General features: G+C 43.8%; 1 protein-coding gene across 1 annotated transcript in view; it reads left to right on the forward strand.

Annotated features, from left to right (window-relative positions):
• Positions 1-5,134: 5,134 nt before the first annotated feature.
• Positions 5,135-21,966, forward strand: part of LOC118508990 (LIM/homeobox protein Lhx9-like) — a 33,261-nt gene continuing 16,429 nt past the window's right edge. Inside the window, exons 1-3 of the mRNA XM_036048988.1 lie at positions 5,135-5,356; positions 12,678-12,992; positions 13,092-13,226. Coding sequence (XP_035904881.1) covers positions 12,916-12,992; positions 13,092-13,226 — 212 coding nt within the window. The 5' untranslated portion in view covers positions 5,135-5,356; positions 12,678-12,915. The remainder of the gene's footprint in view (positions 5,357-12,677; positions 12,993-13,091; positions 13,227-21,966) is intronic.

Here is a 21,966-nt window from a genome sequence, read left to right on the forward strand (position 1 = left end):
TGTTGCAGCTTTTATTTGGGGTTTACTTCTCTTCTGAACTTCACGTTTTTGGCTCCCAGTAAAATCCACGGCAAGAAGCACACATCCAAACCACCATCAGAAAAACACATACACACACCCCGAACTCACATGGAAACATCGCTTTCAAACGTTTCAAACAAATCAAAGGTGTCATCCTTTCGGTGCTGCGAACGATCAAACGATCGTTCGTACTGTGAAAAACGAATATCGCATCCACCGGGGCCAGATTTTATCGGTGGCAAACATATATGTCCAATTTACGAGAGAGATATCGTGCGTCGTCTGGGCACCTCCCCCCCGGCACCGCACCCTAACCCACCATTCAGATCATTCATTGCCGTACCGCAAAATGGCGTTTTCATCAAGTTAATCGCCCAATTTAGCATCGGCTCGCACAACGCCGCTGCAACGCAAGGAAGCGAGCACTTTGTCAGAATGGTGACTGCCGGAGCAAACAAACAAAAAAAAACAGCACGAACGGTAAGCCAAAACTAATTCTCGATTCTTTTCCACCAAGATTCGACCACGAAACCGGCTCAGATTTCATTCATTAATTTTCTGTTTCCCCCTCCCCCGTCGTTCGAACCGGATCAGAGGTTCCTTCTCGTTCGAGACCCTCGAACGGTAAATCATCGGCCACTGTATCGGCCATCCCGGGGGGCGACAGAACTCTTTTGTTGCTCTGCAAGAAAATTCACGCATTAGCGCCCGAACAACAAAACAGCTCCAACTATCGACATAGCTACTCCGTCTCCAGGAAGAAAATCATTACTCTTCTAATGTCAGGGCCACTGGCACCGATTCGGAAGTGGCACCGGTTTTCATCGAATTCTTCCGAGTCAGGTCGCGGCCACGCGGCCAGTAAATATTCATCCCTTCCCTTCGTTGGTCGTGTTTTACAGATCACTTTGTTCGCACAAAACCTTCAACCTTGATAAGCGAAGCGCACCTATTAGAAACCAGCAGATTGACGAGCGAGTTTTTTAGAACGGTTTGATAAATAATGTATCCTTCCTTGGCCGGCTGGAACCGCTGGCATCCACCGCCGAGCTGTTGATGGGTCGTTTTCGGGGGCGATAATTGGTAATTGAATTAAGTCGACTTCATCGGGCGGCATCCGTTGCGCAAGCCACCAACTCGAATCCGTGTGTTTGTTTCTTTTTTCCTCCTCCTCGGTGAGGCTTTCCCTAGAGAAACGCTCCTAGTTGGTTGGCTAGTTGCTGAGTGGTGCACCATTTTGTTTGATTATCATTAGAGTGTTAACAACCGGCCGCGCACGGTACACGGTGCCGATTGGGTTGGGGGAATAGTTTCCACCGCCAGAACTTATCCTTAATTCATTGGTAACGATTGTTATTCGCGGCTGTCAATAGGTACGATTCTATTTGAATAATTTCGAGCGTTCGGGAGAGCTTCATCAGACACATTCAGCAGTTGGGTTCAGTTTTTTTTTTGCGCTAGTTGAATGAGAATGGGAAGCAATAATTAATGACGCTTCGTACATTTATTCGGCTGTTTCAATTAGCTTGATGGGTAGTTATGCTAAGTCTTGGCTTTGTTTTGTCCGTGTGCGCGTTTGCTGATGTTGCGATGCATAATGAAGTCCGTTGGGTGCTTCATTGCGATTTGATTTCATTAGTTAATCTAGCTGGTCCAGCACGAATTAACACGATGGTTTATTTGCACTCTCCAGAAAAAAACTAAACACATTTAATTAAAATGTTAGCTTAAAAATATAAACTAGATAGTCCAGAACGAATGTTAAAATGATTTGCTCTTATCAAATATTTGAATTCTCTTTTGCGATCTCATTCAATTGTGCTCCTACGTGGCTTTGTGGGCTCTAATGTTATTCCCCAAACAAACGAACGAATAGAGCTATCGCATCAGCAAAACTGTGTACGTTTCAAAATCGTCCGTACAAACCGAATGATACCAGCACCCATTTTCTAATCAGCAAACAAATTACCCTAATAACCCTAACGCTTTGCCAATCTGCACTGGATTGATTAGTTGGGTGGAAGAAAAAAGCTGGTAAACACATCAGTATATTTCAAATGTGTTCCGTCTGTTTTTGCTTTATTTCGTTCGAGCAACGCGCAGCCAATTAGCTTTCGCAAAACAATTACTAGTTCTGCGTACAAGTTGCAAGTGTAAACACCCGTAGGCACATTCTTACAACCTGCCGGAATTTAGCTCATCAGCAAATGAAGCTAGACGGGAAATTACTTACTCACGGGATAGCTTCGGTGGAATGTTTTGTCTTTCGGTATGTTTCTAGTCAAATTTTTCACCGTAAGAATGTAAAATCTGTAGATGGGAGAGCATGCTAGTAGGGTGTGGAATTGTGCTGCCCCTTTTCGCGAATGTGCTCCAAAGAAGGATCTCCACCTCTAGACGGAGCTGTCACGGGAATCAATGTCATCCGCAATTCTTACACCGAGGGCTAATTGTTTTACCTTTGCTCAATCAGCTCAATCAAACAGGTGATCATAGTGATCGAATCACTTCAATTCTCAAAAAAAAGCCTCTTAAACTAGTTGATGGAGAGTGAGCAACAACAAAATGAAGAACTTTCGTTACCAACCTGCATTGTGGGCATATTTTCGTCGTGTACCTATATGGCGCACTGACATATTTCTCATCATTGCTGTTAAAAATGATCTTCACCTGAAGAAAAAACGTAAAACAATCCTCCCGATCTTGTGATGATCGAATCTTGTGAAGCAACCTAGGAGCAGCGATTTCAATCAAGTGATTTTTGTTGCAACATTTAAGCGTGCGTAAACGGACGGAACTATCCGCTCAATCAGCTCAATCCAAACAAGGTGGACCGGGATGAGGAATCTTAATTAATTGTCTCAACAACAAATTTATCCCCCCCTCGTTGTAGCTCAGCTGTCTAACCGCAACAGCAACAACTCCCGAACAAACGGCGAACCGGGAACCGTTCTGTGTTCTGCTCCGATTTCACCCACAGTCGGCCGGGTCGGTTCGGTAAGGACAAACCCTTGGTGGATGGGTTCGCGGCAGGCCCGTTTAAGGAAGCGAGTGGTTTTTGTGCTTTCTGTTTGCTGTCGCCGATGCTTCGAAAGGAAAACTGATGCTGGCAGGCAGAAGAACAAAAAACAAAAGTATGGACACGCAGCAAGAGTTGCAGCGCGTAGTGAGCGAGCGGTGAGTGACAATTTGTTTCGTGACAAACCCATAAACGGGTAGCAGCGAGCGAGTGGTGAGTGGTGGGAAATGTTGTGTTTCGTTCGATGGGAATGAGATCGCCGAAGAGTGCGGAGTATGGAAGAAGGTTGATTTGGGGAAATGAGGCTTGAATATGACTTGCAGTTTTGAGGAATATTTTGCAAGACATTGTAATCCTGGGTCTCCTGTCTTAGCGTTAATTGCAAGACCTTGACGATACCGATTTATGAGCTGTTTTTTTTCACTCTCAAAATCCTCAGCTTAAGAGCTTAAATCCAAGAAAAACAACCAGAGCAACCAGTCCTCCACTGCAATCTCACATCCCGCCATTACGATTTCCACGGATACGAGTTGCCCGGGTTCGAGTTTCTTTCTTTTCGCACGGGTGCGAGTGACACAATGTCAAACACTTGCGTGGTGTGAAGCTGTTTGAAGGTGATTTTCCATCAACCAGCTGCTGGATGGTTGCTTCGCTGGGCGAGCGCGAGGGCCATGCAACATACAAACAGCAAAAAAAGGGTGGGAAAAAAGGTGGTCCTCTCAGCATTTTCTACTGAGTTTGTGTTGGTGTGAAAATGGGTGGGAGATTTTCTGACGAGTTTTCCACCCCAAAAATGCGCGGAGAGGATCTCTTTTTCTCCGTTTCTTGGTGTTAGGGTGTATTGGTGAGATGAAGAGTACGAGAACTAAGTAGGGGCTGAATTCTTATCAGGATTCTTGAAGGTTGATGAATTCGGGACTTTTCAGTGAAAATCTGGAAGATGTAGTCAATAAAGTATTATTTTAACTCCTCAACAATTACTTTAAACGAAGTCAACCTGCTTAGAAATCCTCGCGAATGTTTCTCTCCTCCACAAAAACGACATTTTGCAATCATTCCTGCCAAAAAGGCATTCTTCTATCGGCAGGACCTTCTGCGCATGTCGGCAAACTTTCCGGGTGATAAATACCAATCCGGGGGAGGACGGTTTTATTCACGTGTGAGTATTTTACTCACCACTCTGTGAGTGAGCTTCTCTCTCTCTCGCTCTCGCCGATTACTTCCCCGTTTAGAAAAAAAAATCTCGTTCATTCGCATGCACTTTTCCACCCGTACACATCACAACGCTTCCGACTGATTTTTTGTTTAATTCCATCGGCTTTTGTTGTCCCATGCTCACCGATTTCTCAGTCACCCACACGTTTGCCAAAGCGTATCCTTTCGCTTCGTTCGCGCACACTTACGCACACTACTCGAACGCAAATGCTATTCAAAACGATTCGTCCAATTCGACGACTCGCTCGAGCGGATCGGGACGCAAATGCGTGGCGCATAACCGGGACGCGTTGAGAAAAGCACCACCCACCACCACCACCACCACCACGGTCTCTTCGGTTCCGCATTCGTTTTCGCGCCATCTCTTTCTGCACACCGGCCCGCGTCACCAGCATACACGCCAGAGGTTGGTTGGTTATGGTTTTGAATATGACTGCTGGTGGCGATAACAAAAAGTGGTTATAAAAAAACCCCACTCACACACACACACACACACACGTGCGTTCCTCCCGCTTTCGCGAGGACGGCTTGAATGCATGAAATGCTAGTTCCGATTTGGTCCCCGGGTCGATGTGTGCATTTTTGTTTTATTGGGACGCGCACCGGTAGCGGTGTGTTCGACCGCTCGGAGGCTTCCTGCTACCTTTCCCGGTACGGAACTCGAACAACGGGAAGATTTTTTTCCCATTCGCCGGTTGGTGTCAGTGTGTGTGTGTGTGTGTGTGTGTGAAAACTGGGGGGAAGGGCGCCAACAGTGCTCGGAGTTCAGAGTTCTTGTTCTTCACCGCACCGGACTAGTGATAAGGTGGTACGCACCCCGGTATCGGCAGTTCGGTGTGCCTTTACCGTCCGGAAAGGTGTGATGGTGTCTGTGCGGCCCCAGCTACGAACGCAGAAGCAGAAGGGAAAAACTCCGAGCTCCCCAAACGCTGGCGGAGAAAAACTTACCCCGAATAGCATTGTTTTCTCTGCCAGCGTATGGAGATGAGCCGTGTAGCAACGCCGGAGTCTCGCCGGAGCCGGGGATTTTTCTGTGATAAGTTCGCAAACCGTACCAGTCGCCAGTAAAGAGAAGTGACGCGCAGTTCCGCTCGCTCAACGGTAGTGGCTGTTGGTGTTTAAATTATTCAAGAAGTTTCGCAACAAAAACCGTACGCGCGCCCGCTTCTGTTTCCCGGTGACCCAAATGCACGTTCCGCCAAAAGCTCTAGGTCGTGCGCTAGGATTCCACTGCCCGATTCAACCATGCACAACACTTCCCGGACACTTTCTCCGCAGGCGATCTGCTCGGTCGTCTTGAGAGGCCGAAAAGCGTCGTCCGTCCGTGTCTTCTCTCGCGACCGTTACCGGGGATACTAATTAACAACAGCATCCACCGGCACACCACTACACCGAGTGTGCGAGTGATTATTGGTGCTGGCTGACGGTTATCTAAACACCCACACTCGAAGAACGGATGATAACGCAGTGCCGATATTTACACAACACCAAAACATAGCTCCGCGTGTGTCCGCGTGTATGGGTGAGGGTGGTCTGGTGCTGTGAGTTCTAATTATCCTTGTGAAGTGTTTTTCCGGGTCCGGTTCGAAGGATGTGTTTGTGTCACCCGGTTTTAAGTCGCGTTTGAGGGGGAGGGGGAGGGGGGGGGGGTTGGTGGTTTTTGCGCCCGGCTGGTGACACACTTACTTTTGTACGCGCCAGGTACAGATCGTATCAATCAAACGGGAACGCACATTAATGCCGCCGCACGTCTGTGAGAAATGTTGTGAATTTAATTAATTCCACCACCAACGGGCTGGGTAACGGTTGGCCGGTGGGAACGCGATCGTTTCCGTGCTCTCAACTGTGTATGTGTGTGTGTGTGTTGTCATCGGTAATCAGCTTTATTCAGTTGTTTTTGAAAATTGTCACCGATGGTGTGTGTGTGTGTGTTTTTCTTCGTCTTTCTTCCCTACCCGACGGTTGAATAATATTTTCGGCAACAGATGTATTCGATTTCCTTCGATCGAAGCGATCCTTGTGGCGATCGAAGTGTGTTTCTTGTCGCACTTGAATGTTCGTTCGTTTTTTCTTCTTCTCTTCGAATGATTACAGCTGAATTGATGGCAATGCTTCGGGAAGATACTTTTCGGCAGGTCTGCCTTTGATCTTTTGCCGACTGTTGGTCGGTGTGTTGAATTACCGTCGGGATGTTACCGAACGGAAGTGGCACATTAATAGTTACGGAAAGGAAGTCTTTTGAAAGTTGTTCTTTTCATTGAGGCAATTTTTATTGCTGTTTATGCCAAATTCAATAACAAAATAAGTTATTTACCTTAACTAAAAAGAACAAGCAATTGAACTATTAGTGCATATTTTTGATTTTTTGATCAATCAAATGTGATGGCCTTTCGCTATTTTCAAGCTAAATGCAGCAAAAACAAAACATTCTAATGAACTGGAAAACAAGTTCTACAGTTTTTATGCTTTATTATTTATTAACTATTAAATTTTCCAAAAAACTAAAACCAGTACACCTAAGACTTTTTTTAATTACAAGAAAAGTTATTCTACTTCGCAATTTGTGAATATTTGCAGGTTTGCAATTCCATCCTTTATTTGAAGAAGCATCCTTCATTTGAAATTTCATAAGAGAGTTAGAAAACGAGTACCACCTTAATGAACTCTTGGTTCATTACAAATATTATTTAAATATATTAAGTAAATAAACAAATATTATTTACTTTAAAGCTCAATTGCACAAGCAATAGTAAGCTGACCAAAAAAAAATCAAAAACATATGTAGAATCTAGTTAATTTTGTTTAATTGTTTTCTTCGTGAATGTAATTCACAGTCACCACATTCAGTGGTGACAATACGGCATCAGTCCGTATTACTTAATAAATAAATAAATATGTAGAATCTAGGGAATTTATGTTATGTATTTACGCTTTATTGAGAGCCGCATTAAATCAAAATTGTAATAATTAAACAAACCAAGCAAGTTACGGAATTTTTATAACCACACGCTTTGAAGCAATGCTGTCGAATTTTATATTGGACTCCCGGGGACAAAAATTTAACACCTAAGTGATTGCACTATAAAAATAGGGTTCAAATTTATTGTCGCTTTGTGATTGTTCTCGAATTTCTTTTTACTATGGGCGCTTCAACTGTTAACTCCTTCCTCTACATATGCCTGTAGGCACTAGTTGCGCTGCCTTCCGGAAACACGAGAAACTGAATTGTTTCTTCAAATTAAGTTGGATATGGGTACATTTGCAATTGGGTTTATTAGCTTAGCTCAGTAAACTGTAGTGTGAAATCAATGCAATCTAAGTCAATGTGGACGCTAAGGTGTTTCGGTATGAAAAAGATTTACCATTTTGTGTATATAAACAATTGTTTTTCATATTTGTACAACTTAATGCAAATCAATGCAATGAAATACACTTGAACAAAATGAAAGCAACATCGATTGCTAACTCGATGGGTCCAATATCGAAACTCATCGCCCCGCATACAAGACTTACAAGCCAGTTACTGGCAGAAAAAAACAAGTGAAAAAAATCCAGCAATGATAGGAATTTAATTTTCGAGATTTTGGTGAAAATTAGAAGAAGTAAACATAAAATCAACACTACAATCAAGAGGGGTTTGAATATTAAAATAACGTCCAAACGTCTAACCTTCTAAAGAGCTTTGATAAGTCACTTTTGTAAGCCTTTTTGCAGACCATTTCAACAGCTTTTTTTAAAAGCTTCCTTCATACTTTAACAAACGACCACTACGACATTCTTTTCCTTTTTTTTTCTCCATCTTCATTAAAATACACCTTTCCACGGTGCAAGATGCTTCCAGCTGATGGCAGTGCAAATTTTCTATCACAATTAATCCCCATCTATTGATCGTTGTTCACACCCGACGGACGACGAATGCTCGTGAGGTTCACCAGCCAGCGGTACGGCAGCCCGGAAGCGGAATTACATTAACCTCCAATTGCCCTCTCAATCAAACCTACCCTCTCCCTCCACACCCTTCCTCACCCCTTCCCCTCCATCCATCCACACATCGGGTTTAATTTATTTATAATTCCATAATGATACGATATCAATTAATTAATGTCTGCAAATGGATGGTTTAATTTTCATAATTGTACGTTTCATGATGCTGAATTTTTAATGCAACCTGGCATCGGGTTTTCCCAGCTGCCCCCACATGTGCTCCACTGCACCCATATGTGTGTGTGTGTGGTGAAGTTTGGTGGCTCGCTGGAAGATTTCTTTCTTTTCTCGCGCTCTGCGAACTGTGAAAGCAACCACCGATTCTGCCAAACACACACACGCGGTTGAGCAAACGTGTTGTCTTGTGCCCTGTCGCCATGTTTGTCGCCGCTCGCTTGCTTGGATCCGCTCGAAGTGCGCTTGCGTCTTGCTTGCTTGAAGGTTGATGTTTTAGCCCTCGCTGTCAAACGCTACCGACCAGCCTCGCCGGTATTGGGCGGTGGTGGACCGGTGGACCGAATGTCCAGCGCACGTCTAGCGCAAGAAGTTTGTGCGCTACTTCACGCCAAAAAGTTTGTGTGTGTGTGTGTGTGTAGTTGCGTTTTCCACGGCAAAACATGGTTGTCGATCGATTAATGGGTCGATAAGTGATGCCTTTTGCCGACGGGAGATTTCTTTTTCTTCCCTTTCGCGTTAGGACGCATGATGGACAAATTCATGGGAACTGATTTTGTGTGAGAAAACGTTGTGCAAGTATGGGAAGTAATCGCTCACGTTTTTAATGTTCAAGCTATACGAAAGGATCTAAGTAAAAACCTTTTGTTGAACGGGGGAACCAGTGTAAATGTTTCGCTTATTAAAAAACGATCACATTACACAGCTATGATTTACATGTCAAACCTTAATGTAATGAATCATAATTAAAAGAGATGCATTTCTGTCCAGCTCAAGCTGTGTCATTTGTGTACCGATCAGCATACGGCAAACCGTACCAACTCACCTTCTGCTGGGGAAGCCTCGAAGAAAAGACACGGCAAAAAGGCTTCCCCTCCGCTAAACCGCAATCAGTGGTTATCATCTGGACGCCCCGAGACGCCACACGGACGCAAAGCATGCGAGGAACAAATAATTTATGATTTTTAATTGAACACGTACACTACCGTGCGATGCACAGAAGGTTGCCACAGGCCGTCTTCGGCCGTCCGGGAGGAGGGTTTTCGTTTAATTGGCCACAACATATCACCCCGAAAAACGGGTTTCGGTGACTTCTTTTCTGCTGGCTGCTGGGGCTTGGGGCAGAACACGCAACATAAAATGATCTTCACCCAAAGGGCTGCTGTTCGCTGGTGCACACAGGCCGAACGATTTACAAGTGTCAAACCCCGTAGGCTCGAAACATGGCAACTTCCAAGGCGCCACCTGGTGGGATATTTGTGGGGAACCGCAGGAACCTCGGTGGGAAAAAAACGGACCTCGCTGCTTCTTCCCGATACTGCACAATCTTAATTGATTTAATCTTAGCCCAGTTGCTTCCCTTCGGGAAACGTTCGTTTCCATCGTGCCAATGTGTTGGCGCCAAACGATGTGACACCATCGCATCCACCATGCGCTGTACGCCGATCGGCGATGGCGCCTCGGTCCGGTTTTCCTGGTTGGTTGGCTTTGTAAACACTGTGCACATTTTACCGGTTGGTGTCACCCCAGCGCTGTGTCGTCGATGTTGGAGCTGTTGGTTTTCATTCATTAATGCCCGGCCACGATCAACTTGTGGTTGAGACTCGGTTGTGTGTGTGTGTGTGTGTGGGGGAAATTTGCATGAAATTAGCATAAACGCTGTGCCCTCGTGCGTCTTAGTGCTTCGGATGCTGTGGATGGCTGAGTGGTGGACTCCCGAGAGGTGGGAAAAGATAATTCAATTACTCTACTCTCGTGCAAAACGGGCGCAAGTGACGCCGCTTACTCGAGCCACGATAAGCGGTGGGCGAGTGTTGTTAAACGTTATAATTTAATAAAAGCCTTCCACTCCATGTACTGCGACGTGACAAACGAGTGCTGGTCCAACGAGCACCGGTGGAGGCGTTTTAGATTAAACGCCGTTTCGTCGTACACTCGCGAAAATGGACGGGGAGGGGGAGGGGGTTTGAAGTGTCGGTTGATAAAGCCCATGTGAGTCCAGATGGCCAGATGGATATTACGGGCGTGCTGCACGTGAACATGCACTCGAACTAACCTTTCGCCGGCACGCAAATCGATGTGAAACGCTTTAAACGCGACACTGATCGTATGGATTTGATAGGTTTTATGTCGCTCGTTTCTCGTTTTTTCTGCAACTAGCATTGCTTCCTTCAATTTCTTGAGTTGTATCTTATCACATATGTGCGCCCCAAGAAGAATAGGTCTTTCGTAGACACACACACACAGACAAACAAAACCGATACACTCTCGCATCTCGGTTAAGGGAAGGGAAGTTTTGAATCGATTTGGCATACCGCTGGCATCCCCTGGAATGCCAATTATTATCTCAATCGATGTCAAACTACTTCGGACGTTGGTGCACCAACGACGCCTCCAACTCCACTCCCCCCCCCCCCAACCCCTTCCTCCGATGCTTTGTCGGAAGTCCGCGCCTCCCGGCTCCCGAGTGCTGAGAATCAAAAACCCCTTCGATGCCCCGTGCACGCTTTGACGGATCGAATTGTGCGATCGATCAATCGATCCCCCGGACCTGTTTGAAACGTCAACCGGATGGATGGATCGTGAATGGGGTTTTTGCGTAGTGAATGCACTTTCCGAATGCCGCCATCAAATGCGCGTCCTTCACCCCGGCATCCCATCACCGGTAAAAGGGTGCCGCTCATCTGCCTGGGACTGCCAGCGCTTGGGTGACAGTTGGTGAATGATTTATCTATTTTCAATTCGTTCGCTAAAGCTTTTTTTTTGTACTAGAGGAACGGGGAAAAATGGGAAACATATTTTCACCCACCCGAATCACAGGCCAAGACTGATGATTGTCAAACGTACGCATTTATGTTGCAAAACTCGTGACGTTTGAATAAAACATTTGCCCTCAACGGGGATTGAAGTACGAAGAGAGAGAGGGGGGAGGGAGGCAGGAACGTTTGAAGTGCTCTCGATTATTGATTTGATGCTTGGTGAACATCAATATTGGAGGGAAGGTTTTTCTGAAGCATATTAAAGCGCACCGACAGTACGTGGTAGTGCGATGAGGAACAGGAAAGTATATTAGAAAGTGGGGAATAATTGTCATTTGAAAGTATTTATGCGACGACCTGCAGACAAGTTTGAGTAATATTACTTTATTCACGGAGACGTCAGTTTATCCTGTCGAAAGAGAATGAATAACTTGAGCCTGGACATTACATTTAACCAAGTGTATATAACACCAAGGTTCTCATAGACGCACAAAGCTAATACAAACAAGTGATGGGACCTTCTACTGGTCTTTAGGATCAGAACACCTAAACAGGACAGGACATGACTATCTACCTACGGATAAAATATTGTCAAGTCCTTTCGAGGCGCTGGTCTTCACACGGCCGGACCGGTGTGAAGTCCTGTGAGTCTAGTAATCATGACTTAAGAGGTTGTTAGACCAAGAAAAAAAAGAAGAAGAAGTCTTTTCGAGGTTACAAAGCTAACGAAGAGGAAGCTCTCGGTCCTTCTGACTATCTGGACGACTTTCTGGAAAATTGCTTGTAGAAATTGGTAGGTTTGGCTGGAGTTATACTAAAGATATTTTCATCAAACCATTTTTGAGTAACTATCAGTGTCCACAAGAGGACACTCCTTTTTATGCTTGATTCTGTGCTGTTCAAAGATGCACTCGAAAATATATTTCTATATTCCCATCAATCTTTCTCCAACAGTCTGATAGTTCTGGTCGGGAAGTCCCAGATAACAGAGGATTAAAGCAGTAGTTTAACTGGCTTTTTGAATGTCTCCTTTATGTTCTTTTTAGTCAATCGAGGCAGTATATATTAAGATAATCAGATAAATATACGATTATGTCAGGTCTTGAAGGGTATAATTGTTGTGGACTCCAGTAAAATTAATTGTGAGCAGTAAGGAACGACTCAAGCATTGTAAAGAGTTGCTGCCATATTTATCTCTTTCTATTTTTTGCAACTTCATCGTGTGCAGTCGATGTCGTTGTCCATTAACTGATTTAAGTGTAGGATGCAGCTCATGCTTCAAGGTGTCAAGATGACTACGTCAGTTGATACTTTTCCCTTTCTTTTCCTGTTCAAAATTGATAGAGCTATATCGATCTAAACACCCAGATTTTCAAACTACCATATGTGTATAACTAGTGTATAGAGAACAATTATTGTAAACTTTTTTAGACTACTTCAACGTGAAACCAATATATAAAAATTGCTACTAATTACACTGAAATTATGCATAAACGTCTTAACAGCAGCTGCGTTTGAACGGAAAAAACCCCGCAAATGACCTACATTACGCGTATTTCCCGTCTGCATGCGGTAATTAATCAACGAATATAACCGACGAAACTGTGTGTGTGTGCATGTGCTTGTGATAATTAAAAGCAACCGTTCCGAGACGGGTGTGAAACGTGTGAAGCCGACCAACGCATCCAAGAAAGTGACAAAACCAAAGCGGAAGTGCATACACCGTGCTCAACCGATCGAATCATGCTGAAGGACCTGATCGCCGCCGAAGCGGTGGCGCCGGAAAAATGTGCCGGATGTGGCATTTCCATCCGAGACCGGTAAGAAGCTACACAGAGCGGCAGAGGGGCGTTCTTTTTTCTTTGCCTACCAAACATCCAGACTTTTAACACCCATTTGGGCGCCAATCCATTTGCCAGATACTACCTCCTCGTGGCGGACCGTGCCTGGCACAACCAATGCTTACGGTGCTGCAAGTGTCTACACAACCTGGAAGCGGAACTGAGCTGCTACTCGCGTGAAGGAAACATTTACTGCAAGGACGACTACTACAGGTAAGGGCTGGTTCATTCGTTACCACACACACACACACACACACACACACACACATACACACACACACACACACACACACGAGAGGAGCGAAAAAAGATGCGCTCATTATTCAGACGAAATATCTCAACCACGCGGAGTCTAAACGGTTGATCTAAATGAAAACAAAAAACAGAAGAACTTTCGGCATGCTTTGGAGCCGCTGCTTACTTAACGGACGCATTTTCATGCGCCATTTGCACGCGCCTTGCAATTAACGGTAATTACCAGAAGCTTGGTCCGCTGGTTGGTCAACGACGCAGGCCAATTTTTATCAAACAGTTTAAAGTAATGGGATTTTTTAACGGCTGCCGTGTTCTGTAATTTTGCCTGTTCTTGGGTGGAACGTTGTAAAGCAGAAAAAGGGAAGTCTTAACGATGCAAGCTGCGAGTAGGCCAGTGCTGGCACGAGGCTTGTGTTTTTGGTTTGAAAAAATAATTAGCACAAAATGAACGTTTGCGGGCAATTTTGGTTCGATGGACCACGAGAGGATAATGGTTGGAACGAGATATGTTTAATGTTTTTATTTTAAGTAATTGTTCCACTCTTTCCTAGACTCGTTAAGCTTGTTTTAAGACTCGTTAAACCTTTTTTTCTTTTCACTGAAGAACAACTAGATCTGCTAAATTACTATTTATACATTTAACGCACACCAAAAACTTTAATTTTTAACTTTTTAATGATTAAAGGTTGTCAATATCCTTTTCTGATCCATTATGTATAGAATAAATAAAAAAAATGCAATTTTACATGTTTTTCTTTAATATTAACTTTTAATTCTTTTCTTGTTCTGTATTTTTAGCCTCATTTTAATTCTTTCAAATTTGAAGAAAAATCAAAGATTTTATTGTCAAACGATTATCTATAGTATTATTGTTGTGTAAGGTATTAGAATACAACCACCCCACGTCTATTTTTCAAACCAATGCGATACTGTTATTAGGAACACGTCGTCTAAAATTTGGAAAAAGGCATCGGCTACATCTTTACCAAAGTTAGGAATTTTGGAAACGCTTAAAAGATTTTGAATCAGTGCATGGGAATCAATATTCTGAATACAGACAATCTCTGGTTCCTCCGAAAAAGATTATGTTTCTAAGCTCTGTCATACTTTCAGAGCGTTCTTCTCCACTCCATTCTGGTCGAGGTTAACTGTAAGACTAACTAGCATATATTTATTCAGATTTCGTTATAATATATTTTACAAATAGTAATACCTAATCAAAAGTGATCTAAACGCTTATTATAAATGTATTACTTGTTATTAATATTACCTGTTGTAGGCGCAAACGGTTCGATCCTCCTCAACGCTAGTCAAACATCGTTTAAGTTCAACCCTGTCTTTAAACTTGTTGAAAAGCCATCTTTAGTTGTCTAACCTATTTAAGATTTATTTTCATATAAATCACATAAAACCAGACCTTCTTTATTAATCCAGATTAATGAGGGCTTCTTGCTCCACTGTTACTAAGAAAAAGTCTTTGTACAACGACTCGTTAGAAAAATCGTCACCATCTTATGCTATAGTCCAGCACGGTACATCACTGCGTACCGTCAAACTTCATGCATTTCATAATGTCCAGACGATTTCACAATTTCTTCGTCTCATTGCGAAATTTACTTCCTATAAATTCAGATACCTTTGAAGTCCCCCACCAACAGGCGCACAATAGTATCCTCGTAAAGGTCATCGCAAAGTACAACCTGCCTGCTCCAATAATACCAGAGCACCACACACACAATTCGACGTAAATCTCGCCTCACGCAGCCTAAAGTTGCCAGCAATTAACAATACCGCTATTCATACGCACACACAAAACATACCACCTACGAGTCAATTTCAAAAAATGTGTTTCTTTAACACAAAAAAAATCCACCAATGAAAACAAAACTCGTCCTCAGATTGCTTCCCGGCACGCTTGCAAAACAAATCCTTTTTACGTGTTTGTCAACCGAATGAAGATGTCGCTACGGCGTAGAAAATAATGAGCAAATTCGAGAGAGCATCAAGCACCAAAGAATGGCAACCGTTACAATAATGAAAGTAAAATATGCTTTTACCTGTCGGCTCCATGTTTCCGCTGTCCTGTGTCCTCTTCCTATGGCATCCATCAACCACAGCTCAATTCAATCAGTTTTCTTTACCCAACCGAAACGTAAACCCTCTCCACTGGTCCGGGAAACGATTTTGCTTCGTTTTTTTCTGTTTCTGATTTCGAAACCCACCGCAGTCCTGCTGAATCCATAGAATGCAAATCACTGTTTGCGTAATGCGAAAGACACTGAGTTCCCTGAAGCAGGGGAAGCGACCACGCTTGGAGTACAAATAAATCCGCAAAAGAAAATGGAATACCCTTGGCGCGTTTCGTTCCATTCTTCCCGGAACGCACCCAAACGCTGCTGAGAAGCTGGAAGATGAAGTTTTGCCCGTCTGGTCTGGATGGAAAATATATTATGTGCATATCTTATTTGTTGTTTGGCTTGTCGCGACAGCACCGAACTGTTCGTTGCGTATCCGTCTTCAACGACCAGTCCGAACCGCTTTGGTGGCTGCCACAATTCTTGGAGCTTAAAGTGTATTAAACAGACAACAAAAAAGAAGCAAAAATATGCATAAAAAAGTCACCTTTCTTCTGGAAAGGTAGCTCTGCTTTGCTGCTTTCCTTGTAACTACCTTCGGTAAACAGTTATTTTGCTCTATTTTCTTTTGGACGTTTTTCACATTTTTGACAACGGCCGCGGTTTGTTGAACCGCTTTCGGCTTGTAGCGCTCAGGTTGAGTTGCGTCTGAAGCGATCTTGCGTGTGAGCAATAAAATCCCTTCCCTTCATAATGGCCACAAGAACATCTTAATTTGATGGACTCGTTTTCCACCCCGTGAAGCAGAAGTTAATGTTTGTTTGGACCTTTACAATTAGGTTTTTCCTTTTTTATAGAAAATCAATGTCTATAATACGTCGATGCTCAATGTTCACAAAAATAATAAAAGTATTAAACTTTTGAATTATTGTATTACAAAAAGTCATCCCTTCTTCCACTCGGAAACCACACTCAAATAAGCAATGAACAACATTGGGATCTCCACATCATGGAGACGCCTGGTGGTCCAACGATACCACACAGGAAGACACCGACCGACGACGGTTCGATCCGCCCGGGTGTCTTTGGCGTCAATTTGCATGCATGATTCCTTGCCGGCATCGCGTGAGGATATCGTAGGCGGGTTTCCTGGTAACGATTTGCACCATTTCAACATACGAGCCCTCATTTTCCGGTGGGTGGTTCGCTCCAACAACGAAAACCCCCGGGTGGGTGAAAGAACCATAATCGCAATCTTTCATCAGTCCTTCAAACGTAAGGCTTATAAAGTCCCCCCACAAACACTCCCGGTTCCATGCATTCGTTCCGCATCCAATGGAACTACATCATCATCATCCACCAAAACGAACAAGCACACAGACGACGACCACTAGCATCCGGTCGGTTGGGCAACGAAAAGGAACGAACGTTCGAAAAAGGGAACGCGACGACTGCAGGACGACAAGCGCGAGATGTGTGACCCAGATACGAGGGTGGTACGTGACAAATGAGAGAAAAACGCAAACCGATTCCCGGAGAATGCTATCACGAGCAGAAGCTGTGCATGATGGCTGGCCGGAACGCTTTACCATGCTCGCATGCAGCCTGGCATCCCCATTCGGAGTTTCACACCGGAGGTCTTCGCGAGATGAGCCGCCCGTGATATCGCGCGGGCGAACCTGGCGAAATGCATGACTGAATAATAATCCACCCTTTTGCCACAACGGTGCCGGGCGATTGTTTCCTTTCGGTAGCGAACCGAGCAATGGTTACGATTATCGGCTGCCAACTCCAGCAAACGGGGGCAGGGGGAAAACTGGTTGCGAACTGGCTTAAGCCACCCATACCGATGGAAGGCCACCGTGCTGTTGCACGTGCTCTGTACACGCGGTGCGCGTTCGGGAAAGCGTCGGGATTACCATAAAATTGCACTCGAATGTTGCTTTTGTGTTGTGTTGCGCGCCACGAACCAATCCGGTGGCGGCTCCGGATTCCCAACGCTGGAACGGATTCCGGACGGTGCCATAGTGCGAACCCACGTACGCGTACGCTCCGCCAGAACGCGTATCGGATGCGTGGCTGCGTGCGCACCATGGCCATTTAAATCATTCGTGGAATAGTTGCCGTTACTCACGCAATGTGCGAGCGCAGGAAATTCGACCAGCCACTCGTGCCTCTCGCGTCAGAAGTGTGTGAAGGGGGAGGGCGTTCTTCGGCGTGATGTTTTATATTTTATACACCTTTTTTTACAAAACATGATAAAACGATTAATCTTTAGCTTAATGCCTTCTGAGTCTTTTGATTTATTCTTGAAGCAGTATTAAATATGAACAGCTGTTCAATATTTCAAGAACATGAATAAGGATCTAACTACACTATTTTTTCATGTGAGGACGTCTTGTCCAATCATTTTTTGTGTCTAGTATCGTAAAGATATTCCCTCAAACATCTATATCATGTATTTTGATGTGCATAAAAAATTATACAGAATTATCTGACGATTTCAGGAAGCTATGGTCAAAACAGTCGAAGATCACTTGTTGAAGTCGGAGATCACTCATATAAGATGAATAGCCATTTATTGTCTAAACAAAACTGTTATGACTTGTTTGTTGCACTGAGGCAACAGCGGCGCCGATCTTCACACGACAGGACCGGGGTTCAAATCCCATCCAAACCGCTGCATCGTACGTAAGGCTGATTACTTTAATACGGGTAAAATTAAGTCACAGAAAGCCAGAAATGGCAGGCCGAGACCTCTCGAGGATGAAGTGCACAGGAAAAAGGGGAATCCGTTTTATCATTGTAAAACTTGGTGGCTCAAAAGTTGAGTTCATTAATTTTTAACGATGAAGGGTATCCTTATCTGAGGGAACATTTTTTGTTGTTGCATGTTTTGAACAACTCATAATCCATTTCTAAGTTTAAGTCATTCAAAAAGTCAATCTTTCAAAATGTGCGTCTCATGTGCCTTTAAGCAGAATTTATTTTTATAAGTAAGTGTATCGTCAGTCTTACAAATCTCCCAGCTTTAACCCTGCGTTGCATTGTATTAGCAATAACCAATACGAGTGTAGGGCAAACCTTGATCGCAGGATCCTATTTAACCATTCTTAAGATCAACAGTAAAAATCGGAGTAGCTACTAATCTTCGAGGATCAGAAAGAGTTTGACGTATCACTAACTTCCCAAGAAAAGAGATGGTTTTTTGCTTTAATTAGTCTTTCGTTTAATTAGTCGTTAGTGTTTCGTCTTTATGGAAACGATACCTTAAACGTACAAAATTAACAAAAGGATATGACTGGTTTGTTAATCGTTCTTGTAATTAAAATTTATTTATACATTTACTGATCCGATAGCCGAGTGACAACAGCGTCGGCCTTTCTAACGACAGGTACAGGTATCGGAACCCATCCGGCTAAATGATTTAGCTATATCTAGTCTCGGTCGGATAGGTCGTTGAGCCGAGCAGAAGCAGCAAACACGAAGAAGCAATTATAGTTTTTGGTCCAATGATCCAATAATTCTTTCAATTACCCTAAGAGTCCTAGTAATAAGTGCAGTCAAATCAGTAACATAATAGATAGAAAACCCATCTTTTTGTGTACTTTAATTTGCTATTTATTCGGTAATATTAGATACGAAGAACATATTTTTAAATCAAACTTCATTGTTCCCAACGTCCACAAAGCTTCACAAAACATCCAACGAACCCCAAACACATACATAAACGGTTCCCAAAACGCCCGTAGCTCTGTTCGAATACGTTTTATCCTCCTTTTTTCCCCGCTTTTATTCTCCACGGGTTTTTTTTATCTGCCCTGCACAAGCAAACTAACCATTTGGTGACCATCTCGACCAACGACAGTCATGTTTCACGATTGATTTTACGCCACCAACGCCACCGGCCAGCACCACCAACCGGTTTTCTGCAGCAGCCGCGATCGAAAAAACTGATTCTCGGTACGGTATAAATTTGGAAAACAATAAAATAAAATTGTTAAAAAATTCATACCAGCCACCGTACCCAACCGAAAACCAGCCAGGATGTCAACCTTCGCCTGTTACAAACGCGCCCCAACGCCGAGCAGATGGAGTCTGGTGGTGATGGTGGCTGGGATCGGACCAACTTCACAGTAAGGGACTCCCAACGGGACACTGGCAGCGTGCACAATTCCATTCAATCCGATACCGGTAAAATGTTGCCCTCGCTGTGGTGTAGGGCACATACAGAAAGGACACAATCGGGAAGAAGCTGCAACTTTCGTTCGTTTCATGACATTTTTGCTTCGTTTTTAGTTTTTTTTTCTCTCTCTCTCTCTCTCTTTTTCTCTGAATGAGCCTCACCGTTGAACCGTAGTGCGGTGGCTTTTCGGGTGGTGGATGCTTACGACCGGGGAGAAGAAAAAAAAACGCGCCAGACAACCAAACCGTTTCGTCCTTTTGGCTTGGATCCGGATTGCAATCGCGACAAAACGTTTTCATTGCGTCTCGCCTTGCATCCTTCCCGTTGGCGACCAGATGAATAACCACCGTCAGACGTCCTTTTCGGCCTGGCTCTATTCGGTTTGACCCGAGTTTGTGCACCGTTTGTTCGGAAGTGATTGTTGGAAGAGACAACATGAAAACTATGTTTCGAGACCTTGGATTCAGCGCTCTGGTCTTCATCGCCCAACACGATGCACTCGAGGCACAGTTCGCTCGGGCCAGCACAGAAGCATAGCCTGTGCTCCCTGGTAAGGTGACATCTTCCCGGACCATGTAGATCATGAGCCCAGAGCAGCCGTGAGTCCGCTCGATCGTTTCTGTCCAAAAAAGGAAAACTCCCTGTTCGTGGCACCGAACGTACCATTGTTTGCAAAACAAGTCGTTCCCGGATGGGGCTCAAGGAACGACGAAGAATGTCGATTGCAGCATCGACATGCACGTAAAACATACCCGGGCAGCACGATAAGCGGGCAAGCTTCTCCGGCGTGTTACGAATACAATGGCGAAAATTTCGCGGAAATCTGAATTGTCCTCCCCGTGCTCGCGTCCTTACGGGTGTGCGTTGATGGCTGGTGTGCGCAAGCCGGGGCATATCAGCTGGAAAACCGGGTCCAGCCAACGGACAGATATGCAACATCATCGAACCCAGTATTCGTTGTCCTCTCCAGTTTGACGTTTTCGCCTTGGAAATTCGATTGAATGGACATGCATGATTTATCGGGAATTTTGTAGCAAGTTGAGAGAACGGGATAAATGTGTTTTTTACCCTCTTCTTTTGTTTTGGTTTTTGTGTGGAGTTGGGGTATTTTTTTTTTTCACTGCTTCCGCAGCCATTTCGAGCTCAACGAAAAAGCCTTTTCGACTCAACATGGCGGAGGTCACGTTTATGTTTTCGCCAACCGTTTGCATCTTGTTTAGTGGGGGTTTATTTGCTTCTCTTCTGGAGCTCGATCGATCGAGCGTCGATTTGGTGGGCAATCGATTTTCTTTTGAAATACATGAATCATTCGATTCTTCACCCAATCCTTTTTTGGAGCGCCGTAAAACTTTTGACTGGAATGTGGAGCGTTTGGCTTCCGGAAGTGGCAGTGGACACGGGTGACTCTGTGTGTGCACCGGGCATACAGTTTGTCGGTGGTCGTGGTCATAAATTTTTCAACACTTTCAACCGGTTTGTCCCTTTTAAGGTTGAAACATTACACGTCAGCGAGAAAACCATGCCGATGTTGCTCACCCGCAGAAAAATCCAGAACGATGACCTAAATTGTTTGGAATTCGTAATGTGTGTAATGTTCGTTGCCGTAAAATGTGCAAGACTCATGCCACGAGAGCTATTCAACTGAGTGTTTCAGCATAAAATCGCTTATACCTTAGTTTCTTAAAATGTTTATAGCTTCCCAAAATGTGTGTAGTTACTCCTACTAAAAGGGTATTCGGGATCGTTTTTATTTGAATAAGGTATGCTCTTATTAATTATCTATCTTTACCAAATATAAATAAACAATGAACGGTCATTTATACGATCAATTAGAAGAAGTCCAGGAAATACATATTGCAAGTCCTTCAAGAGAAATATGAGACCACATCAATTATAGAGAGTTGCCGTAACGAATACAATATTTTTATTCCAGTATTCAACTCGTCACCGTCATTTCATTTTCCTGATTTTCCGAAGAAAATTTGATCGTTTCAGAAGTGACTTTTAACTCTTATCTGAGCATCTGCAATCTTTTAATTAAATTTTATTTTAACATCAGTAAACACTTAGTTAAAACCTTGTAAATTTTTGACTCTACCTTCGGATGCTGTAACCTGAGAAAGTTTTTCAACAGACAACCGCTTTATGATTTAAAGGTGCTAGGAGGTACTTAGAACTTTGCCTCATTAATAATATTATCTGAGGGCTTCTAAAACCCATTTGTTCCTTATTAACAGTGGTAGAGTAACCCCATCGGAGGAAACTAAAACATTGTTGAGAAACTCCTGTAGGACTAGCAGAATCGAAAATCTATTCGCATAATTGAACTTAATTACGTGGCATATCCATCAACTGAGATCTCACTAAAATCTATTTTTTCAAGTATTTTGGTTAAACCAGTTATTCAAAATCGGCAGCTTCTTGATCTTGTTCAAGA

This window comes from Anopheles stephensi, chromosome 3 (genome assembly GCF_013141755.1).
Source record: "Anopheles stephensi strain Indian chromosome 3, UCI_ANSTEP_V1.0, whole genome shotgun sequence".
Lineage (NCBI taxonomy): Eukaryota > Metazoa > Arthropoda > Insecta > Diptera > Culicidae > Anopheles > Anopheles stephensi.